Here is a 17,851-nt window from a genome sequence, read left to right on the forward strand (position 1 = left end):
CGCACTAGAAAAACATAAACATTCATTTTAATACAATTTCTTTTACACTTCCTAGCATTGCTAATCATGACTACTGCCCTTTGCAGTTGAGTACCTCCAAAGTAACAGTACTAACTTTGTTAGTGAGTAATTCTGTTTAAAGCTCAGCTATGATTTGCCCATAAATTCCTGTGAGAAGCCGTAATACTGAAATTTATTATCTTCAGTCCCAAAGCAAATTATGATGAAAATCTCTTCAGTTATCTCTAAGAGACATACAGATAGTATTCTCTTACTAAAACAATGAATATATAAAAACTGCCCTAGTTGCTCCACAAATCTGTTTTAGATACAGATAAAATCCTTGTTTCCAATCCTTTGTTAAAAACTGTATATCTGTCTAGTATTAATATCAATCATTTGTTGAATGCAATGATTTCAAAAGAGAATCTTTCCTACCTGTTTTTTGCATTGTCTTTCAATGAGCATTTTATATTTTCAGTCTCTAAAAATGTGAAGCTACTTTTTCCACAGAAAGTTACAAGACTGAGGTTTATTTAAACCAGACAAGCCAGACCACTCTAGTTTTCTGCAGATCTGAATGCATATTTTAAAGTCTCATGCTGACTGAGGTTCACTTTTCAGCTATAACCTGATGCTCTCACACTGTGATGCTTGCATCTCATCCAATTGGAGAACAACTCCTTGGCTTCTTTCTCCTTTTAGTCATAAGAAAGATTTGCAGCTGAGCGTTATGCTGGAGCCAAGCTGTAGAAATAATAGATAACTATACACACACTAAGGACTGGGAGCCTTTCAGTCTGGTGAAAGAAGTCTGAAGAAAGGAAATGTTGTATCTGCATCTCAGCTCTATGGACATTTCCCATGATATGATCTGCCACTGTCTTTTGATAATATGTACTAGCAAAACGCAAAATGCAGGATGGGTGTACATTACTATCTGGTGTGGTCCAGACAGAGAGACTTGGAGTGTGCTTTGGTGGGTCAATTTGCACTGAAGGGTAGGTTGGTTGTAGGTGCACATCACTTCTCCGCAAATTTCTGTATGGTCATTTCAAACTGTGTTATGGTACCTAATGAAATCACACACAAAGCTGCTTGAGAACATTGTGTTCACAATGGAAGTGGAGTGCTCTGACAGTACTTTTAGAGACAGGGACATTAAGAGAAAAACAGCTTACAGAGCATCAGTGGTACGCTTGAGTGCCTACCAGGTTCAATTCGGACATAAGGCAAACTTCCACCTCTTTAGAACCTACTTCAGCACACTAAAAAGATAATGTAAAACACCCCCCAAATACTCTACACTTGAGAGGAAGAAATCTGAGAACTTTATAATCACGAAGTATCATTTTTTTTTCTAAATCAAAGAGACCGCAAATTATTTTTAAAGAAGAGAAATCTTGAATTATAATTCTAATACAGCACAACTCATCAGGATAGCAAGATGGAATTCAGTTTACTCCCAATTGCATAGCATATAAGTATGTTAAAGGTCATTAAAATATTTAATATCCCATTGCATATCTGTAAGTCAGTATATTAATCTGAAGGTTCTTTCATGCCTACTTATGTCTTTGTCATAGAATCACAGAATGGCCTGGGTTGAAGAGGACCACAATGATCATCGAGTTTCAACCCCCCTGCTATGTGCAGGGTCACCAACCACCAGACCAGGCTGCCCAGAGCCACATCCAGCCTGGCCTTGAATGCCTCCAGGAATGGGGCATCCACAGCCTCCTTGGGCAACCTGTTCCAGTGTGTCACCGCCCTCTGGGTGAAAAACTTCCTTCTAATATCTAACCTAAACCTGTTAAATTTAGTAAAAATTAGAATAGTAAAATAACATAAAGACAATCCAGTTGCCATTAGGAAAACTTTTAGTATTTTGGATATTTCCCAATATGTGCCTTTTCATTACAGGAATACCACTTTCTAGCACACCTGAGTAGTTGAGTAGTCACTGAGGCAAAAAAATTGGCCTTGTTAGATGTGATCAGAATCTTTACCTCAATCTGCAGAATTTGCTTAGTAGAAAAGATGAAAAAGTAGCCCCCTGTTTTATTGCAGTGCAATAAAACACTACTACACTAATGCTTTTGAAAAGAGAAGGAAAATTGCTAGCAGTGTATCTAAGGAAAACAGTTAATTTCTATTGGACATCTTACAGGCTTTCCCAGGACCATTATGCATGTGGGCTTGGACAACAGAAAGAATTTTTCAGCTTCATCCTCATCAAAGATGTCTGTGAAGGGTTGAGATTGTTTTTCTTCTTGGGAAGCCATAAGTTACCTGAGATTGGAAGAAAAAAAACCTTGTTATAAAATATAGTTCACATATGTATAAAAAGGCAGATACTTAAAAATAGTAATGTGATAAGGCAAACTGCTCAGTAACAAAAGTTGCTATAAGAAGGGAAAGCATTCAGTCGATACCCACAGCTTGTATAAGCTCTTGAGCTGCTTCTGCAGAACCGCCATTGGAACACCCCCATCTCCAGCTGCTGTCATATGAATGTTAATAACAGCTTCTTTCTTCCTGCCTCTCCAACTGTCTGTAGCCGTTTTTAAAGCAGCTCCGACACTCACCATCCAAACAGCTGTGCCACGGCTCTCTCCTCCCCAGCAGTCCTGGGCAGCCAGGTTGTAACGGCAGCATCACGTGTGTGCGTCCCCGTCACCCGGCAACAGGAGAGCCCCGCCCCGTCCGGATAGCCCCGCCCCCTTCTCCCTTCCGCCCCGCCAAATCGGAGCTCAGAGTGGTGCGGGTCTCTCCCCGGAGCTGTCCTTAGTGCTGAACCCCCCGCCTGCGGGGCCACCGGTGCGGTGCCTCCTTCCCCGCGCGCCGCCCAGCCGCCCCGAGGATCGGTTCCGCGCTGCTCCTGAGATCCGCCAGCCGTCGGCGGCAGCGCAGGCGCTGTATCGCCGGCCGGTGAGCGCCTGCGCGGAGCTGCTCTGGCCCTTCCGCCTTCTGCCAGTGCCGCCGGTTGGGCCGTGCTGCTGTCTCCGGCCCTGCAGTGTCTCCTTCTCGTGCAGTCCTCCCGTAGCTGCTAACTGCCTGCCCGGCGGGCGGCCACCCTCCCCTCTGCCCCCCGCCGCGACTCCGGGCCGGGGCGAGGCCCCAGCGCTGCGGGGCCGCCATGCCGGCGGCGACCGCCGCCCCTCTGATCAGCTCAGTGCAGAAGCTGGTGCTGTACGAGACCAGGGCTGTAAGTAGCTCGGTGTGAGCGCGCCGAGGGAGCACTGCTTTGCTGCTGGGCCTGGAGCTCCCGACCCACTGTCTGTGTAGGAATTGGCTGCCCAGAGAGGTTGTGGATGTCCCTGGAGGTGTACAAGGGCAGATTAGATGGGGCCGTGGGCAGCCTGGTCTGGTATTAAATGGGGAGGTTGGTGGTCCTGCATTTGGCAGGGGGGTTGGAGATTCATCATCCTTGAGGTCCCTTCCAACCCTGGCCATTCTCTGATTCTGTCCATTTGGCAGTATGGTGGTTTTATGCCAGAGATAGTTGTGGATGGAGTTAGACACGTGTCTTTAAATGCAATATTAGCTGTAAGTGTTACCTGCAGTGGTAACAGAATTCTGGTTTTCATGGTAAATGCGGTGTAACCTCATGAAAATATGTCTGAATGCACATGTAGGCCCAAAAGAAGCCTGGTGCCACGAAGAACAGGAATCACAGCCTTGCTGGGAGACAGGTTTGTGCTGCTGTGCTGATTCCCCACCGAACAACTCAGGGAAGATGGCTTAGTTTGTGCTGAGCTTTAAGGCTTTGTCTGAGAGACACCCTGCTGCTTACGGAGGCCATACTGTGCTCCAGGGTTCTGTCAGCTGCAATCCTGTAGGCCTTTTGGAGGGATCAACTAGGTTAGGTACCTTATTCTTTCATGTTGGATGGGAGAGGCAGTATCTGCCTGAGTGGGCAGGCTTTGGTCTGCCCGTGCTTTGGAGTTTGCAGTAAGGGGAGAAGCAGCACTCCTGAGCTCTGGAGGAGGTTTTGGTCAGCTGTGAGAGGCAGTGGTGTTTGGATCTGCATTTGCATTGGAAATGTTTCAACTGTATAGTGGTGTCTCAAAACTGTTCCCTCAGTCACTGCTTGTGATGTAGATAGAGTATTTTCCCTAAATGTAGCTATATACTCTTTTTTAAAAAACAAAAAGTATGCTGTACTAGTACAAACTGCAGTGCTTTGAGTCCTGAAGTTCTGATTCTAGTACTCTTTTGAATAGGCCAAATGCTATATGAATCATTTTGGAATAACTGTTTGAAAACTCCTGATGCACAGACTCACGTAGGTTAGAAGGGAGTTCTGGTGATCATCTTGTCCAGCCCCTGCTCAAAGCAGGCTCAGCTAGAGCATGTTGCTCAGGACTGAGTTAGAAGTATCTCCATGTATGGAGATTCTGTAGCCTCTGTAGAGAACCTAGGCTAGAGCTTGAATACCCTTGTGATTAAAATAAATAAATCCTTGCACTGAGTTACAATCCTGTGTGATTTGACATAAATCCACTGCACCTTGTCTTTTCACCCCTGTGAAGAGTTTGGCTCTGTGCTACCTATGCCTTCTCATTGGATCATTTCAGAGAGCAAAACTGAACAAAACCAGCTTTCCAGGTCTCTTCCCATGTGCTCCATCTCCCTGATCATGTTGGTAGCTGTCTGCTGGACTCACTCTATGTCAATACCTTTCTTGTCCTGGGGCACTCAAAACAGAACTTGTGACTTGGCAGAATCACAGAGAATCTTAGACGAAAATTTGTTGTTACAAATGATTCATTGTCATGTTGGGCTGCTGACAAAACTTCCCACTTCTTCTCCCTGAGGTTGCTCTGGCCCATGCAGCCTCCTTTGCATCAAATCTAATAATCATGAAATTCCCAGCTGTGACAGTTAGTCACTGATATGACGGAAGCATCACCCAGACATAAAATTCAATAGCTTTCTCCTGGTTCAGGTTGCTCTTCTGTTTTTCCTTAAGGCTGTACGCATGCAAGAGATGAAATGGGAGTGCAGGGACCAAACTTTGTATCGGATACAAGGTGTATGAAACTGTGCCCCAAGATTCCTTAGGGGGATTTTGAGAAGACTAGGAAGGGATGACTTAGACTGTGAGCAGTGGGAGAAACACAGAGGGTATGTCTCATTCTAGTAAAAGGCCTTTGTTGGGAGTGGTGAAGAGACAAAATTGATGAGAAAGTAGAAATAGTTCAGAAAGTCTTTTTTTCTTCTTTTTGAGGGGAAAAAAATATAGTAGAATTAATGGAGTCAAACAGGAAAGACTCCTAGAGGTGAGGAAAACTGAATTCACAGTGCCAATTGAAATAACAATGAGCAAAATTCTTTATTTTCCATTAACACTTATATTTATGGCACTTGCTGAGACTGACCTTTTGAACATGTGCTTTGGTTCGATAAATACCGTGGAGATTTAAATTGTATCTCCTGCTCATCCAGCCATGTTGAAGGCTTGTTCAGAAGTAGTCAAGAAAATGAGCTGAAACTGTTTGTATTCAGATCAGTGTCAATAATCTTTCAGTTTATTCATATATTTACTGTTGAAATGCACACCAGAGGGCAGTAAAGATGCTTCAGCAATGTGAAACAAAAATATTTTCTTATCTAGGAGAAGATTGATCTTGTGTGTATCCTGCAGATAAAACCCACCTGAAAGCTGTAGGCCACTTAGTTGGAAATTGTCATTCCCCTGAGTTAGTCTGATGTTGTGTAAATCAATTTGTGCCATCTCTGTAAAATCACATCACTTACCTGTTTTCAGAATATTATGAGGCTTAATTAATACTATTTTATTCTAATCAGGTTCTGCTACAGCCTTCATGTTCATAGTATCCAAATGACTCCCACAGTTTATTAAGCAATGTGACTTGCATAATTACTGTAGATTTTTCTGCCTTCCACTCCCAGGGATAACTCTGTGACTGCTTGTTTATTTATTTCTTTATTTTATTTGTCTTAAAAGTAATTGGAAAGATTTTATATGAACAAAACAAGGTTAAAGGACGTGGATATCTTTAGCTGCGGTTAAATGGGATAAGCTTTATTGAAGAAAATGATCTGACAGAAAAAGCTACTTCTTTCTGTAGATGTTTAATATGTTTGAAGAATATTAGAAATAAGGAACAATTTCCATTAGCTGTTATAATTTTCTAGCTAGTTTTTGCTATGAAATTGTATCTCTCTCAAGTGAATTCATCAATGAATGACAGCCCCTCTCAGTTGGACTCTGTACTATTCCCTCTGTATTGGTATTCCATGCTCAGGCAATGACAGCTGAGCAAAGGACAGGCTTGGGGCAAGAGAAGGAATTTTGTGAAGCTCAGGAAAATATTGTTTCCATCTTAAATATCTTGGTGTACTGCCAGGCATATGGGCAATAAAATGGGAATTTAATCTACTGGTGAGGTCTAGGACCATTTGTTAGCAGATGCTTGATGGAATAACACTGATGAAAATACGACAAGTTCAGAAGGATATGTAAGTATGCCTCTATATATATTGTCCTGGGTGTCATCATGTAGTCACTAGATCAACAAGAGAGTAATACTCTTACAGATCTAGGTTTACTGTGAGTCCATTTTTCTGTATAGCAGTATGGTAAGGATTTTGTGGTTAAATGGTCACAGATTGAAATACAGTGGAAGAATGAAGAAAAATAGGTAAGAAAAATAGGTATGAAAAGAACAAAAAGAGAATGGGCCTGCTTGGAGAGAGAAGAATCATTTAACTAAACAGTGGAATGACTGTAACTATTTTCAACAAGTTGTTCAAGTCAGGGGTGATGCTGTGACTGGAACTTAAATGGAATATTTAATCCACACCTGCATAATTTTCTGTAGGAAAGTAGTTGAAAATGGAGGTAAATAACATAAAGTGCAGTCTAGACTTCAAAGATGCTAGCAGATTAACCTGATTGTTTTGCATTTCTTCATCTAAAAATTAGATGGCCTGACGTATTTAAATCAAATACTCTACTGAGGTGCAGCACCACAAGGAAAGTCTATAGCTTCCATAGTGGAAGGGAGGTTATTAGAGAAGTTAATTGTGGATTCAATAAGGAATCATCTCATGGGGGTGATTTTTTATTTTTTTTTTTTCGAGTAATTGCTTTAGGACCAATATGTTTTCGCAATTACAGTAATGATCTTGGCCTCAAATGAGGGCGAGCTCTGAAATATTGCCAATAATTAGGGTAGTCAGAGCACAAGATTGCATGAAATAATGATAACCCTCAGGAGTATATAAAAGAAGTAATTTGGAATAGAATAGTATACTAAGAAACTTAGTGCACCTTGGGCAGATTATACACCATAAAAGTTTTGTGGGGGTTTATTAATTCAGAAGCAAGAGAGGAGGAAGATCTGGGTAATTTAGCAGAAGAAAAATTGGGAGGCTTAGCTGCTCATGTACAACTGTGAAAAAGGCAGATGTGATCTTTTGCATTATGGTTCTTAATGAGACAAATACTAATATATCTATATGAAGAGACTTCGTATGGCATGTTGCGTACACTTTCTATTCCTCAACATTAAAGAAATAAGAATTAAAACTAGAATGGATACACTGAAGGTTCAATGAGTAACACAGGTGTTAGCCTTCTCTTAGGAGGTGCAAAGGATAAAGAATATTTATTATTATAATAAAGGATCATAATTTTTTTTAATTGATGAGGTGCTGAAAAGGGATCCAGTTACTTATGTTTCTAAAAGCGTTCCATCAGAATAGATGTTAAAAAAGGGAGATTCATTTGGCTAAAGGAAAAATGTATAGATGTTTAATAAATTTAAATGAAAATTAGGAGAGAGAATCTTAAAAATCTCAGTCTTGCAATCTTGCAAGCAGCAAAAGGAAAGTCTGAATTGGGACAGAAAGCAAGCTGTGATTGCATTGGATTGGAAGGGAATTGCCAAATGTTGTGACTTTATACAGATATAAATAATATACAGATATAATATAACAGATATAATACAGAATGAGTAGCCATTCATGCATGCCCCCAGAATGGTGTTTTAAATGCAGTGGTTTAAAATTTCCCATCTTGAAAATATAAGCTTCAACAGCTTATGGGAAGCACACATCATGCCAACTGAGTTTTTGCTATTTTCAGTACATCTTTTCATTCTTTATCATCTCTTTCTTTTTCTGTGTCATTCCACCAGTTTGTACAAGGTCAAAGATACTCCCATAATAGCTGTGGGATCTATAGAAAAATGGAATATAGTGCAGGTTTTGCTGTGTCTTGCATCTAAGTTCAATTACTTTTCTTCCTTCTTTCCTATAGTTGAGCCCATATTTTTGTTATCCTTATTCAGTGCCTTCTTTATACCATGAAGAATTTCTGATCTGCAGTCAAGTTCAGTATATATGAAAACTACCACAAAGAGGAAGAGGCTAAGTTTTTCGTGCGTAATTTCACGCCTGCTCTGAAGGGGAGGTGGATGTTTGGCAGCAGGAGATGGCTACCATTGTGCTGCTTAGTTAAGCAGAAACGTAAGCAGAGAGATCCAGTGGTGTGCTTATCCAACATCAGTCTTCACATGAAGATCACTCATCTGGCAACCCAGCGTGTTTTTTTTTTCAGCTGCTGGTTTGATCCATAAATATCTTCCTATATTGATTGCAGGTGTTCAGGTGCTGGCAGGGACCTTTTGGGCTCCTTTATGAGGTGAAGTCAGGGCAGCCAGTTCCAGTGGCCCCTCCGCAGTGAAGGGCTGGCCTCTGAAGCTGTGATGATGACACCTCAGGGAGAACACACTTGAGAAAGGGTAGAAACGTGAGGTAGACAGTGGGGAGGACCCTGGTGAAGCAGATCTCCACACTGCATCCTGTGGAGGCCCCTGTGCTTGGGCAGGAGGACATTTCCTAAAGAATGGAGAGGACCTACTCTGATTTTTCTAACTGATGAATGAAATAGAATTTCTTCATGGTGCTAACATTTCTTAATGGCAATTAGCCTATACAAACAAGCAAGTCATAATTTAAAACTAGGAGTTCAAAGTAATTTTTTTAAAAGAGGAAAAATAAAATGAGAATGTTTGATTTCAGAACTCTCATCTTCCTTTACAGACAACAGTTTGCAGCAAGAATTCTCTTATTTGCTTAGGCTCCTTTTAGAAGGAGCTATTTTTATTGGTTTGGCCAAATCGAAAGATTGATAAAAGAGGGTGTAAAGCTTTTCAATTAGATTTCTTCGGATAAAACTTAGTCCCAGGTGAAGGTGACTAATGATTGTTCCCATCTTGTGGTTGCTTAGTGATAATTGTGAGATGAAACTTCAGTCCAGATCTCGTAGGCAAGCATCTGCATAGTACACTTGTGAACAAATTTCAGTAAAGGCCAAGGCAGACTAAGCGTGGAAACGGTGTGGTTCATCTTCGGTGATGGTTGAATGGCATCCACATTCATCCAGCAGTATGAGGAGGGCTGCACAGTTTCTCTTGTGTACTGTTCTGTTGAGAAAGTTCTTTGTCAAGGTTGTTTATTTATCTAAACACAGAAGGTTTGCTGTAGAGTGCAGTTGTTTGAAACGTTTCGAAAATGCTCGCATTTATTGGATCAACTGAGTGATAAACTGAATAAAAATAGAAACTCCCAGAAAGGTTTCTGCAGTTTACCTGTGAATTCTCATTTCTTTTTCTGTAATTATAACTGTTAATCAAAATAGTTGTGAGCAGTACAACTCATTTGAGTTTTGATTTACTTTCTGACTATAGCATTGCAACCTTAGAAATTAATTTATGTGATGATCCGTACACAGTGTTGCGTTGATTTAGCATTTTTCTTTACTCTTTCCTACTGTTCATGTTATAGCAAATTTAATTGAAATACATGTCACTGATAGGGTTTTATTTCTTGCTCTGTATCATCCAGAAATGTCTGGTTTTGTTTAATTTTTAATGGTTAGTCTTCATATCATCTTTGTTTTAATTTCAGATCTTAAAGGTTGAATATGAGCTGATATATCATGTTTTTCAGACAGCTCTGGTGTTGTTGATTGTTAGCACTCCCCAAAACTTTCCAAGTTAGAAGTCCAATCTGGGGTTCCTAGTTTTGAATACTAGTCCAAATTTAAAGATTATTGCAGTTCTTCTTCTTTATTACTTCTGTAAGAATATCCTGTAACATGCAGTGTCTAAGATTCCTACTTGCTAAATGGAGATTTCCCAGTGCGTGGCTTTCTAAGAAGGTGATGTATGCAAGTCTGTTGATTGACGTTTTGCTTCTGCTCTCAACTGACTTTCCTTAACACATACAACCTAGCTTTCTAATTTGAAAAACCCCTGTAAATTAGTCCTTATAAGAATTCAAAGAGTACTTTTAAAGTATTATTCATTATAGCAGAAGCTGCAGCAGTCTGCAGATGTCAAATTCTACTCTAACCCATCCCTCTGCTACCACTGTAAGCAGCAGAACTTTGAGTTGGCCCTACAGCTGAGCCACTGGTGGCCACCAAGCTGATGTGAATGGTGCATTTCTCATAGCGCTTCCTGATGTATTTTTCTTCTATTAAAATGGAAATGGGAAAAGTATTCAACCAAACTTCCTTGGTAGTAGCATTTGAAACTCTGTCCGTCTGTCTGTCTTCTGGGTGTCATGTGCTGTGTTTCAGCCTTAAATATGGTCTTTGATTCCCGTTTGGACTTTGTACCGTTTGGACAAACTGAAGCTGTACTGTCATATTTTAATTCAGAATAATAAGTCAGTTAATACAGATGTCACTTGCAGGAGCAATTATGCTTATGTAATGAGCAGGACACAAGGAGACATCACTGACCTGTACTGTGGTATCATGGGCTGCATAAAATAGTTTGGCCTCAGTTGATTCTTTTCTGCAAATAGAAAAGCAGAATTTATTCTTAAAGTACAAGCTGATTCATTATCTGTGGGTTGCAAAACGAATATGATATTTCCTCTGCCCATTTACTTGCTGCTGCATAAAGAAGTAAAACTTGTAATGGTGTGGTCTAAGCAAGAGTCTGGCTCGGTGGCTTGGTGTTTATTTCCGGTGGGTGATGCAGCAGGACAACCCCATCCTCCACCACTCATCCTTATGTGATTGGTGTCCTGCCAGCTGCTTGTCCTTGCGATTCCCTTCCCAGGAAGTGCAGATATGGGTATAATGAATGGTTTCCTGTGCCAAAGGCTTCAGCAAGGGTGGGCTGTAATAAGGTGTGTCTGGGGGGGCTTCTTAGCTGTCACTATGAAGCAGAGTAGAGAGCAGAACTGGGCTGCCCAACCACTCAGTAAGCTCTGCAATGTTTGTGTATGAGGTGCATCAAGGTGATGGCAGCAATCCCTTTTGCAGTTCACTACATCACAGAACCTCAAAATCTTGCTAAGTCCAACCCCCTGCCATGGGCAGACCCTCCAGCTCAGGCTTCCCGGAGCCCCATCCAACCTGGCCTTGAACACATCCGGGGTGGGACCCCCACAGCTTCTCTAGGCAACATGGTCCAGCACCTTAACAACCTTCTAAGTAAAGAATTTCCTTGTATCTCTAATCTAAATATCCCCTCTCTTAACTGAACGTCATTCCCTCTTGTCCTATCACTATCAGACAGCGTAAAATGTCTTCCTCCTGTTTTTAATCTCCCTTTTTGTACTGGAAGGCTGCAATGAGGTCTCCCCAGAGCCTTCTCTTTTTCCACCTGAAAAACTCCAGCTCCCTCAGCCTTTCTTTGTCGGAGAGTTCTTAAAGTGTTTTTTTCTTAATAAATAATTCGTGTAAATTATGAAATTGTTTGTTGTGTGAATGTTGTTATTGATTTTTTTCTCCCACACCTTTGAATCCATGTGACTATTGAAGTTTAGAACTGGCTGCATAGATTCACATGGACTTGCTATGCTTTCCTCCTAGGCTGGGCATTATTTATGAGTTACATCTTGCTGTGTGGTAGCATCGTACTGATTAAATGGATTAGTGAAATGATAGGAGCCTATAGCAAATCAGTTCTGTAATCTACACTTTGTTTTACTTCTTTTAAGTCTAGGCAGTCGCTTGTAGTTTGTTTCCATTAAATGAGACATACTATATATTCATCTGCAGTCTTTCCTTGATATTTTCAATGAGAAATGTTTATTTTAAAGTGGTATTTTCAATCAGCACTGTTGATCAAAACAAGAGCTTGTGTTGTGGAAGAACATTGGTAAGAATTCTATCATTGGAAATAATAATTAAAAAAAAGGCAGGTAACTGCTGCACTATTCAAGTATTTGAATTTTTTCTTTCTTCAAAAGGAACTTCAGAAGGCCTGTTAAGTGCAGGACAACAGATATGTAACATACATTAGAAGTTTGGAAGGAGATTTCTGCATTAATATTCTTCATTAGCAGTATGACAAAGTCAAAGTATATAATGCATTTTTCCAGTAAAAAAACAAACAAACAAACCACACATTAGGCCTTTCTTACAAGTTTTTGTCTCTTTCTTTGCAATTTAATTCTCTATATGAAGTTGCTCTCCTGTAGTTCATACTGCACAAAAGCATGTGCGTCAGTTAGTATCTGTGTGCATTTGAATCACAGGAAACTTGGTGTTGCATATTTCAACCTGACAACATGCCTGATGTGTTACGTCTTGAATCACGTGCAAATAGTTATATCACCATTGGTCAAAGCTTTTGTATTATGCATATGCAAGGAACCTAGGGAAGTGGCTTAATTTTTAACTGAATAACAACTTTGGGAAAATGATAGCATTGTTTTTGTGTTATTTGAGTGATTTTCTTTTAGTGTGAAATCTGGTTTTGAGTCTACTGGTGCCCATTATTCTGTTCATTATTCTGTATCACACATCAAAACTGCCTCTTTCAGTGTCTTTATTGCCTACTGGAATGAAGAGCTGTATAACTGGAGATTATTTATCGGGGAATTGCAGTTGATTTCAAAGTAGGCCTTTTCTTTCAATAAGGTCTGATGATCCTAATCATAAATAGGGTCCTTATTTCTGCAAAGACCATCACACAGTTTTTGGTATGTGTTCTTATTTGCAGTCAGAACCAAACAGTTTATTGAAAGTTTCTTCATTTGAAATTTTTCAACAGAAGAATGTCTATGAAACATAGGACTTCTATTATTTGTGCCATCTCCCCCCCTCTATTTTTCTTCTAATTTTCTTTCTTTTCCAATTTTCCCTTTGTCTGAATGCTGTTATCTTTCCTCCACCCATTTTTTTTCAGCATTTTCTCATCAGATTACCTCTTAATTTAAGTTCTTTTACCTTTCAATTTGTGTTTGAACTCCCGTCTCAGTGGAGAAGGGCGCTGATTCATCCTAGCTGGCCTATTCCTGTATTTCTTTGTTTAACAATGTCACCAAGAGACACTGGTTGAACTTCCATTGAGCTACACTGGAAAAGGCAAACTAATTTAAGACTTCACACATTTGTCTATGAACTTCTGCTGAATTCCACATAGGAAACAGGAAGACAGTTAATGCTGGTGCAAAAGTTAGTTGGACAGTGCTTTGCGTAAGATGTATCTTTTCTTCTCTAAGCAAGTTTTCACTTTCCCTCAGTTTTTAATTTTTGTTCTTCCCTGGACACTGGAGTGAATGAGGTCTTTTAAGCTGTAAAGTTTGGTTGTGTACAAATGTACTTACCCAAAGTATTGACATCTAGAACATTAATAGCCCAGATTAAATACTGCTTTTTTGATGATCCGATGGTATGGATCAAACCTAGAAGCTGTATAAATTGCATCGTTGATGTATTATGTTAAAATGGGGTTTGGTGGCTTTATGTTATGTAATATTCTGACTTTTTTTCTTTTGTTTTTTAATCTAGCGGTATTTTCTTGTTGGAAGTAATCATGCAGAAACCAAGTACCGTGTTTTGAAAATAGATCGCACTGAACCAAAGGATTTAGTTATAATTGATGATAAGGTGAGTGCTTCTCTATTTATTTATTTTTTCCAGTTACTCCAAGTATTACTATATATTAGATGGTATGTGTAATTAAATGGTGTGTATTTAATCTGTTTAACAAGTGTCTGGCACAGAATCACAGTCATAGGAAGTTGATGTTAGGAGAGTTCTGTGAAGATTGTCTATTCCAATCCCTGTGCTCAGAGCAGTAACAACTAGATCAGATTGCTCAGGGCAAAGCCCAACCATTTCTGGATGAGGATGAAGAATTCACAGCATCTCTGGGTAACATGTTCCAGTGTTTGACCATCCCCACAATAGAAGAAGCTTTTTCATATATTCAAATGGAATTTACCTCTATTTCAATTTGTGTCTTTTGGCAATTGTCCCTTTGCTGGATACTACAGAGTCTGGCTGAGTCTCCTTTACTGTCTTCTGTTAGATATTTTGATAACACATTAGAAGGATCTCTTCTGAGCGCTCTCTTCTGCAGACCAATCAGTCCCAGCTCTCTCAGGCTCATATGTCAGATGCGTACAATATTAGTGTAATAATGACCATATATAGCATGGGGTGTAGCAGTAAGATCTCCAAAAAGCACATTCACTTTAATCAGAATTTCTCTGGGTCTTCAGTTGATGATGTATATTCTCCTAATGATTATGTTATCTTTGGTTGTGCTATTTTAAGTGCTAAATACATTTAATTTTTATTAAGCCAGATTTTTCTGCATTTTTGATTTATCACATCAGAAGGAAAATAAACAGCAGCAACAAGAATCTTAAGACTTGGATTCTTTTTCAAGAAGTTTACGGTTTAAAATCTAAACACTTCAGACTTAGAGGTGTCTGAATTCCTACATGACTGTGAATATTACTGTCACTGTGAATGACAGGTTTTGTGCATAACATCTTGTTGTACTTGCTTGTGGGAGTGAAACAGGAGATACGGTTTACGCCATGTTAAATAAATTCTACCTCTCTCTGACTGAATGAAATAACATTTAGCTGCCAAAGCAGTAACTTGAGGAACTTTCTTTCTTTTAAAGCATGTGTATACACAACAAGAGGTGAGGGAACTTCTTGGCCGCTTAGACTTGGGGAACAGAACAAAGATTGGTCAGAAGGGTTCATCTGGGTTATCCCGAGCTGTATCTGCTTTTGGTATAGTAGGTAAGTGCTTTGTTTGTTTGTTACATTCTTATGGAGGTGAGGCTTATTGTGTCACGCTATATGTCTTTCTGCCTTCCCTTGTTTTAACTTTTTTTAACCAAAGATTTACACATAGAGCATGGACAATGGACCCCTGAATTCTAGAACTCTGGAGTGCCTCAGTTCCCAATTGGACTTTAGGATAAAATTTGGCAAGATTCATAGAGTAAGGACTATTCACATAGATGATTTCACTACCTGGAGGATACAGGAGGAGCTTTGACATCTATTTAGAAACAGAAAGTCTAGCTGCTTCCAATGGAAGACTTTGTTGCTTACTGTCAGTAGGGTCTCCTTGTCTTACAGAGGTGAGACCATTTTTCTGAGGAGAGAAATAGTAAGGCAGAAGAAAAGATGTGCTGTTCATTCTATCATACTGCAGCCTCTAATACTGACAGGGAGGAACACGTTATGCTTGCTTGTCCTTCTTAAAGTTATAATGCAAAGGAAATTAAATATAAATGCAAGCAAGGATTATTTTTCCACACTGATATATTTGTTAGCATTGCAGCAGTTACTGAGCTTCAGGCTCTTTCTTTAAGGCAACACCTCAAAGCGCTACCTTCCAAGAGCTAATTGATACCGTTTATTAGTTAATTAAACTTAGTACCATTGGATCACTGCCTGTATTATATTTATATTAGAAATAAATTTTGGTTCAGAGATGTTTATGTATTTCTTTCTAAATTAAATTTATACATTTTTATTGTATTTAATGTTTTGTTACACATTTTCCAGATGATATGTAAGAGCCATCTCAAAAAGAAACTCAATAAAGAAGTATGACAATCCTCTGTGGTGTGAAAGTTTGAATCTGGAGGGTTCAGAAGCGCTTTTTTTGTTTTGTTTTTTTTTTTAAACTCTAATCAGTGAAGTCAGAGCCGGCATTTTCTAGACCTCAGCAGGGTGAAGCATGTTTTTTGAAAAAGCAGATAGCAAGAAAGGATTGCCCTTAATGCTCTGAAAGGATCATTCTTGGGAGATTCTGGAAGACAAGGGATTTAATTCCCTGCTGCTAAGGAGAGAGAGAGAGGGAATGAAGTTGTCATACCCTCAAATCCTCTTCTTGTTTTCTGCTCCTCCCTACTAGAGGATGCATAAACCTGTCATGATTCTATGTTTGTTTGTTTGTTTGTTTTATTTTGGGTTTCAATATTCCACATCAAAACATCATGTAGTGTACGGGGCATTAAAGTGTCACTGCCCCAATTCCAGCTACCTATCCCTGTACATTACAGCAGTCACGGGATCTGGCCCTTCTGGGTGGGGGGGGCGCTCTCTTGCTGCCTGGCAGTGGGTGCTGGAGGGTGCTTTCCTGGCCGTTCCAAGCTTTTCAGGTTTGAATCGGTCCCGGGAACTCTCTCTCTCTCATCTTGTCTGATTTATTAATCTCAATTTCAATTAAATTGTATATATTGTGTTATCTTGTATTCCGATATTATAGTAAAATAAGTTTTCCTCCATAGATTGTTGCTGCTGCTCTTTTCCTCCCTTCCTTCCTTCCCATTTTTGTGGGACTGGGGTGGGGGGGAGGACAGAGGCCTGTCGCCCCTGTCACGGACATAGATTGATCTGGTCAACTCCGTGACAAAACCTAGAAAGAAAATTGGAGACTGGATTTCCTCCTTGCTCTGGAAAATGTAGATTTTGGGCTATGCTTCATTTTTAACAATGTGAGTCCTATAAAAAGCAAATGCAAGTGCCTTAAGCAGTCAGAAACTCATTCAGAATAATCTATTGAAAATACGCACAATGAAGGGGGAAAAAAGTGAAAACATGACAAAAAGCATCAGAATATAGCTAGAAGTCTATGTACTGTATTTTCTAATGCGTAGGAGTGGATTGCAAGAGTCTATCAATGTTTTTTTTCACTATTTGTGTATACATTCTTCTAAATTTGAGGGGGAAAAAAATTGAAATCTTCAGCAGCTCTGATGGTTTTTCTAACTACAGTCAAACCAATGCAAACATCCAACTAATGGCATTTTAATGCTTTTTCAACAGGTTTTGTCAGGTTTTTAGAAGGGTACTATATTGTGTTGATAACAAAAAGAAGAAAAATGGCAGATATTGGAGGTCATGCAATATACAAAATAGAAGATACGAACATGATATACATTCCAAATGATTCTGTAAGAGTCACTCATCCTGATGAAGCTAGGTAAGTAATGGCAATATTTGACAGGTACCTTTTGAATATTTTTCCAAGCAGTGAGGAGCTGCAACTAGATGTTTTGGTTGTGGATTTCTTTCTGTTCTGTCATTCAAATCATTTTATTTTAGTTGATAAATCAGTGCAGATCAATGGAGTGAGCAAGGTCTACAATTTCTGTGGCCTCTAGCCTGGAGTCTCAGAGCATTTTGATCTACAAAGGCAGTGTGATGCTAGCTAGTACTGTTTTATATTGTTTGAGTATACTGTCCTGTTTTTAGTCACTCATTCATATTTATCTCACTCGAAGAGATCTTGTTTGCCTTTCAAGAAGTACTGAGTAGGCTATTTAATTTAATCTTTCTGTGCTGTCAGAGTCTCGTGAACATAGGTGTCATACAGGGTGACAGGTTTACCCATAGATAAGTTTAGCTTTGTTTTCCTGTCTGTGATCTGGGCCTGAAACTGATTATATCAGGGTGGGATAACTTGACTTTTATGAAATAATATCAAATAGTATCAGTAAACTGCTTTTTCATCTCTACCAACTGTGAATAACCTAGGAGTTGTGATAGACTATGATGAACTGACGGCAGGTAATAAATGAAGGTG

The 17,851-nt window shown here is 39.6% G+C and overlaps 2 protein-coding genes across 2 annotated transcripts in view; one reads left to right on the top strand and one right to left on the bottom strand.

Annotated features, from left to right (window-relative positions):
- The window catches only part of AK9 (adenylate kinase 9), a 54,631-nt gene extending 51,766 nt beyond the window's left edge, over nucleotides 1-2,865 (bottom strand). The window contains 2 exon segments of the mRNA XM_052685869.1: nucleotides 2,169-2,292; nucleotides 2,589-2,865. Of these exon segments, the coding sequence (XP_052541829.1) occupies nucleotides 2,169-2,285 (117 nt within the window). The 5' untranslated portion in view covers nucleotides 2,286-2,292; nucleotides 2,589-2,865.
- A 122-nt stretch (nucleotides 2,866-2,987) lies between these two features.
- FIG4 (FIG4 phosphoinositide 5-phosphatase) overlaps nucleotides 2,988-17,851 on the top strand; it is a 62,938-nt gene continuing 48,074 nt past the window's right edge. Inside the window, exons 1-4 of the mRNA XM_052685642.1 lie at nucleotides 2,988-3,208; nucleotides 13,796-13,894; nucleotides 14,925-15,048; nucleotides 17,092-17,248. Coding sequence (XP_052541602.1) covers nucleotides 3,140-3,208; nucleotides 13,796-13,894; nucleotides 14,925-15,048; nucleotides 17,092-17,248 — 449 coding nt within the window. The 5' untranslated portion in view covers nucleotides 2,988-3,139. The remainder of the gene's footprint in view (nucleotides 3,209-13,795; nucleotides 13,895-14,924; nucleotides 15,049-17,091; nucleotides 17,249-17,851) is intronic.

This window comes from Tympanuchus pallidicinctus, unplaced genomic scaffold (genome assembly GCF_026119805.1).
Source record: "Tympanuchus pallidicinctus isolate F22 unplaced genomic scaffold, pur_lepc_1.0 scaffold1, whole genome shotgun sequence".
NCBI classification, from domain to species: domain Eukaryota; kingdom Metazoa; phylum Chordata; class Aves; order Galliformes; family Phasianidae; genus Tympanuchus; species Tympanuchus pallidicinctus.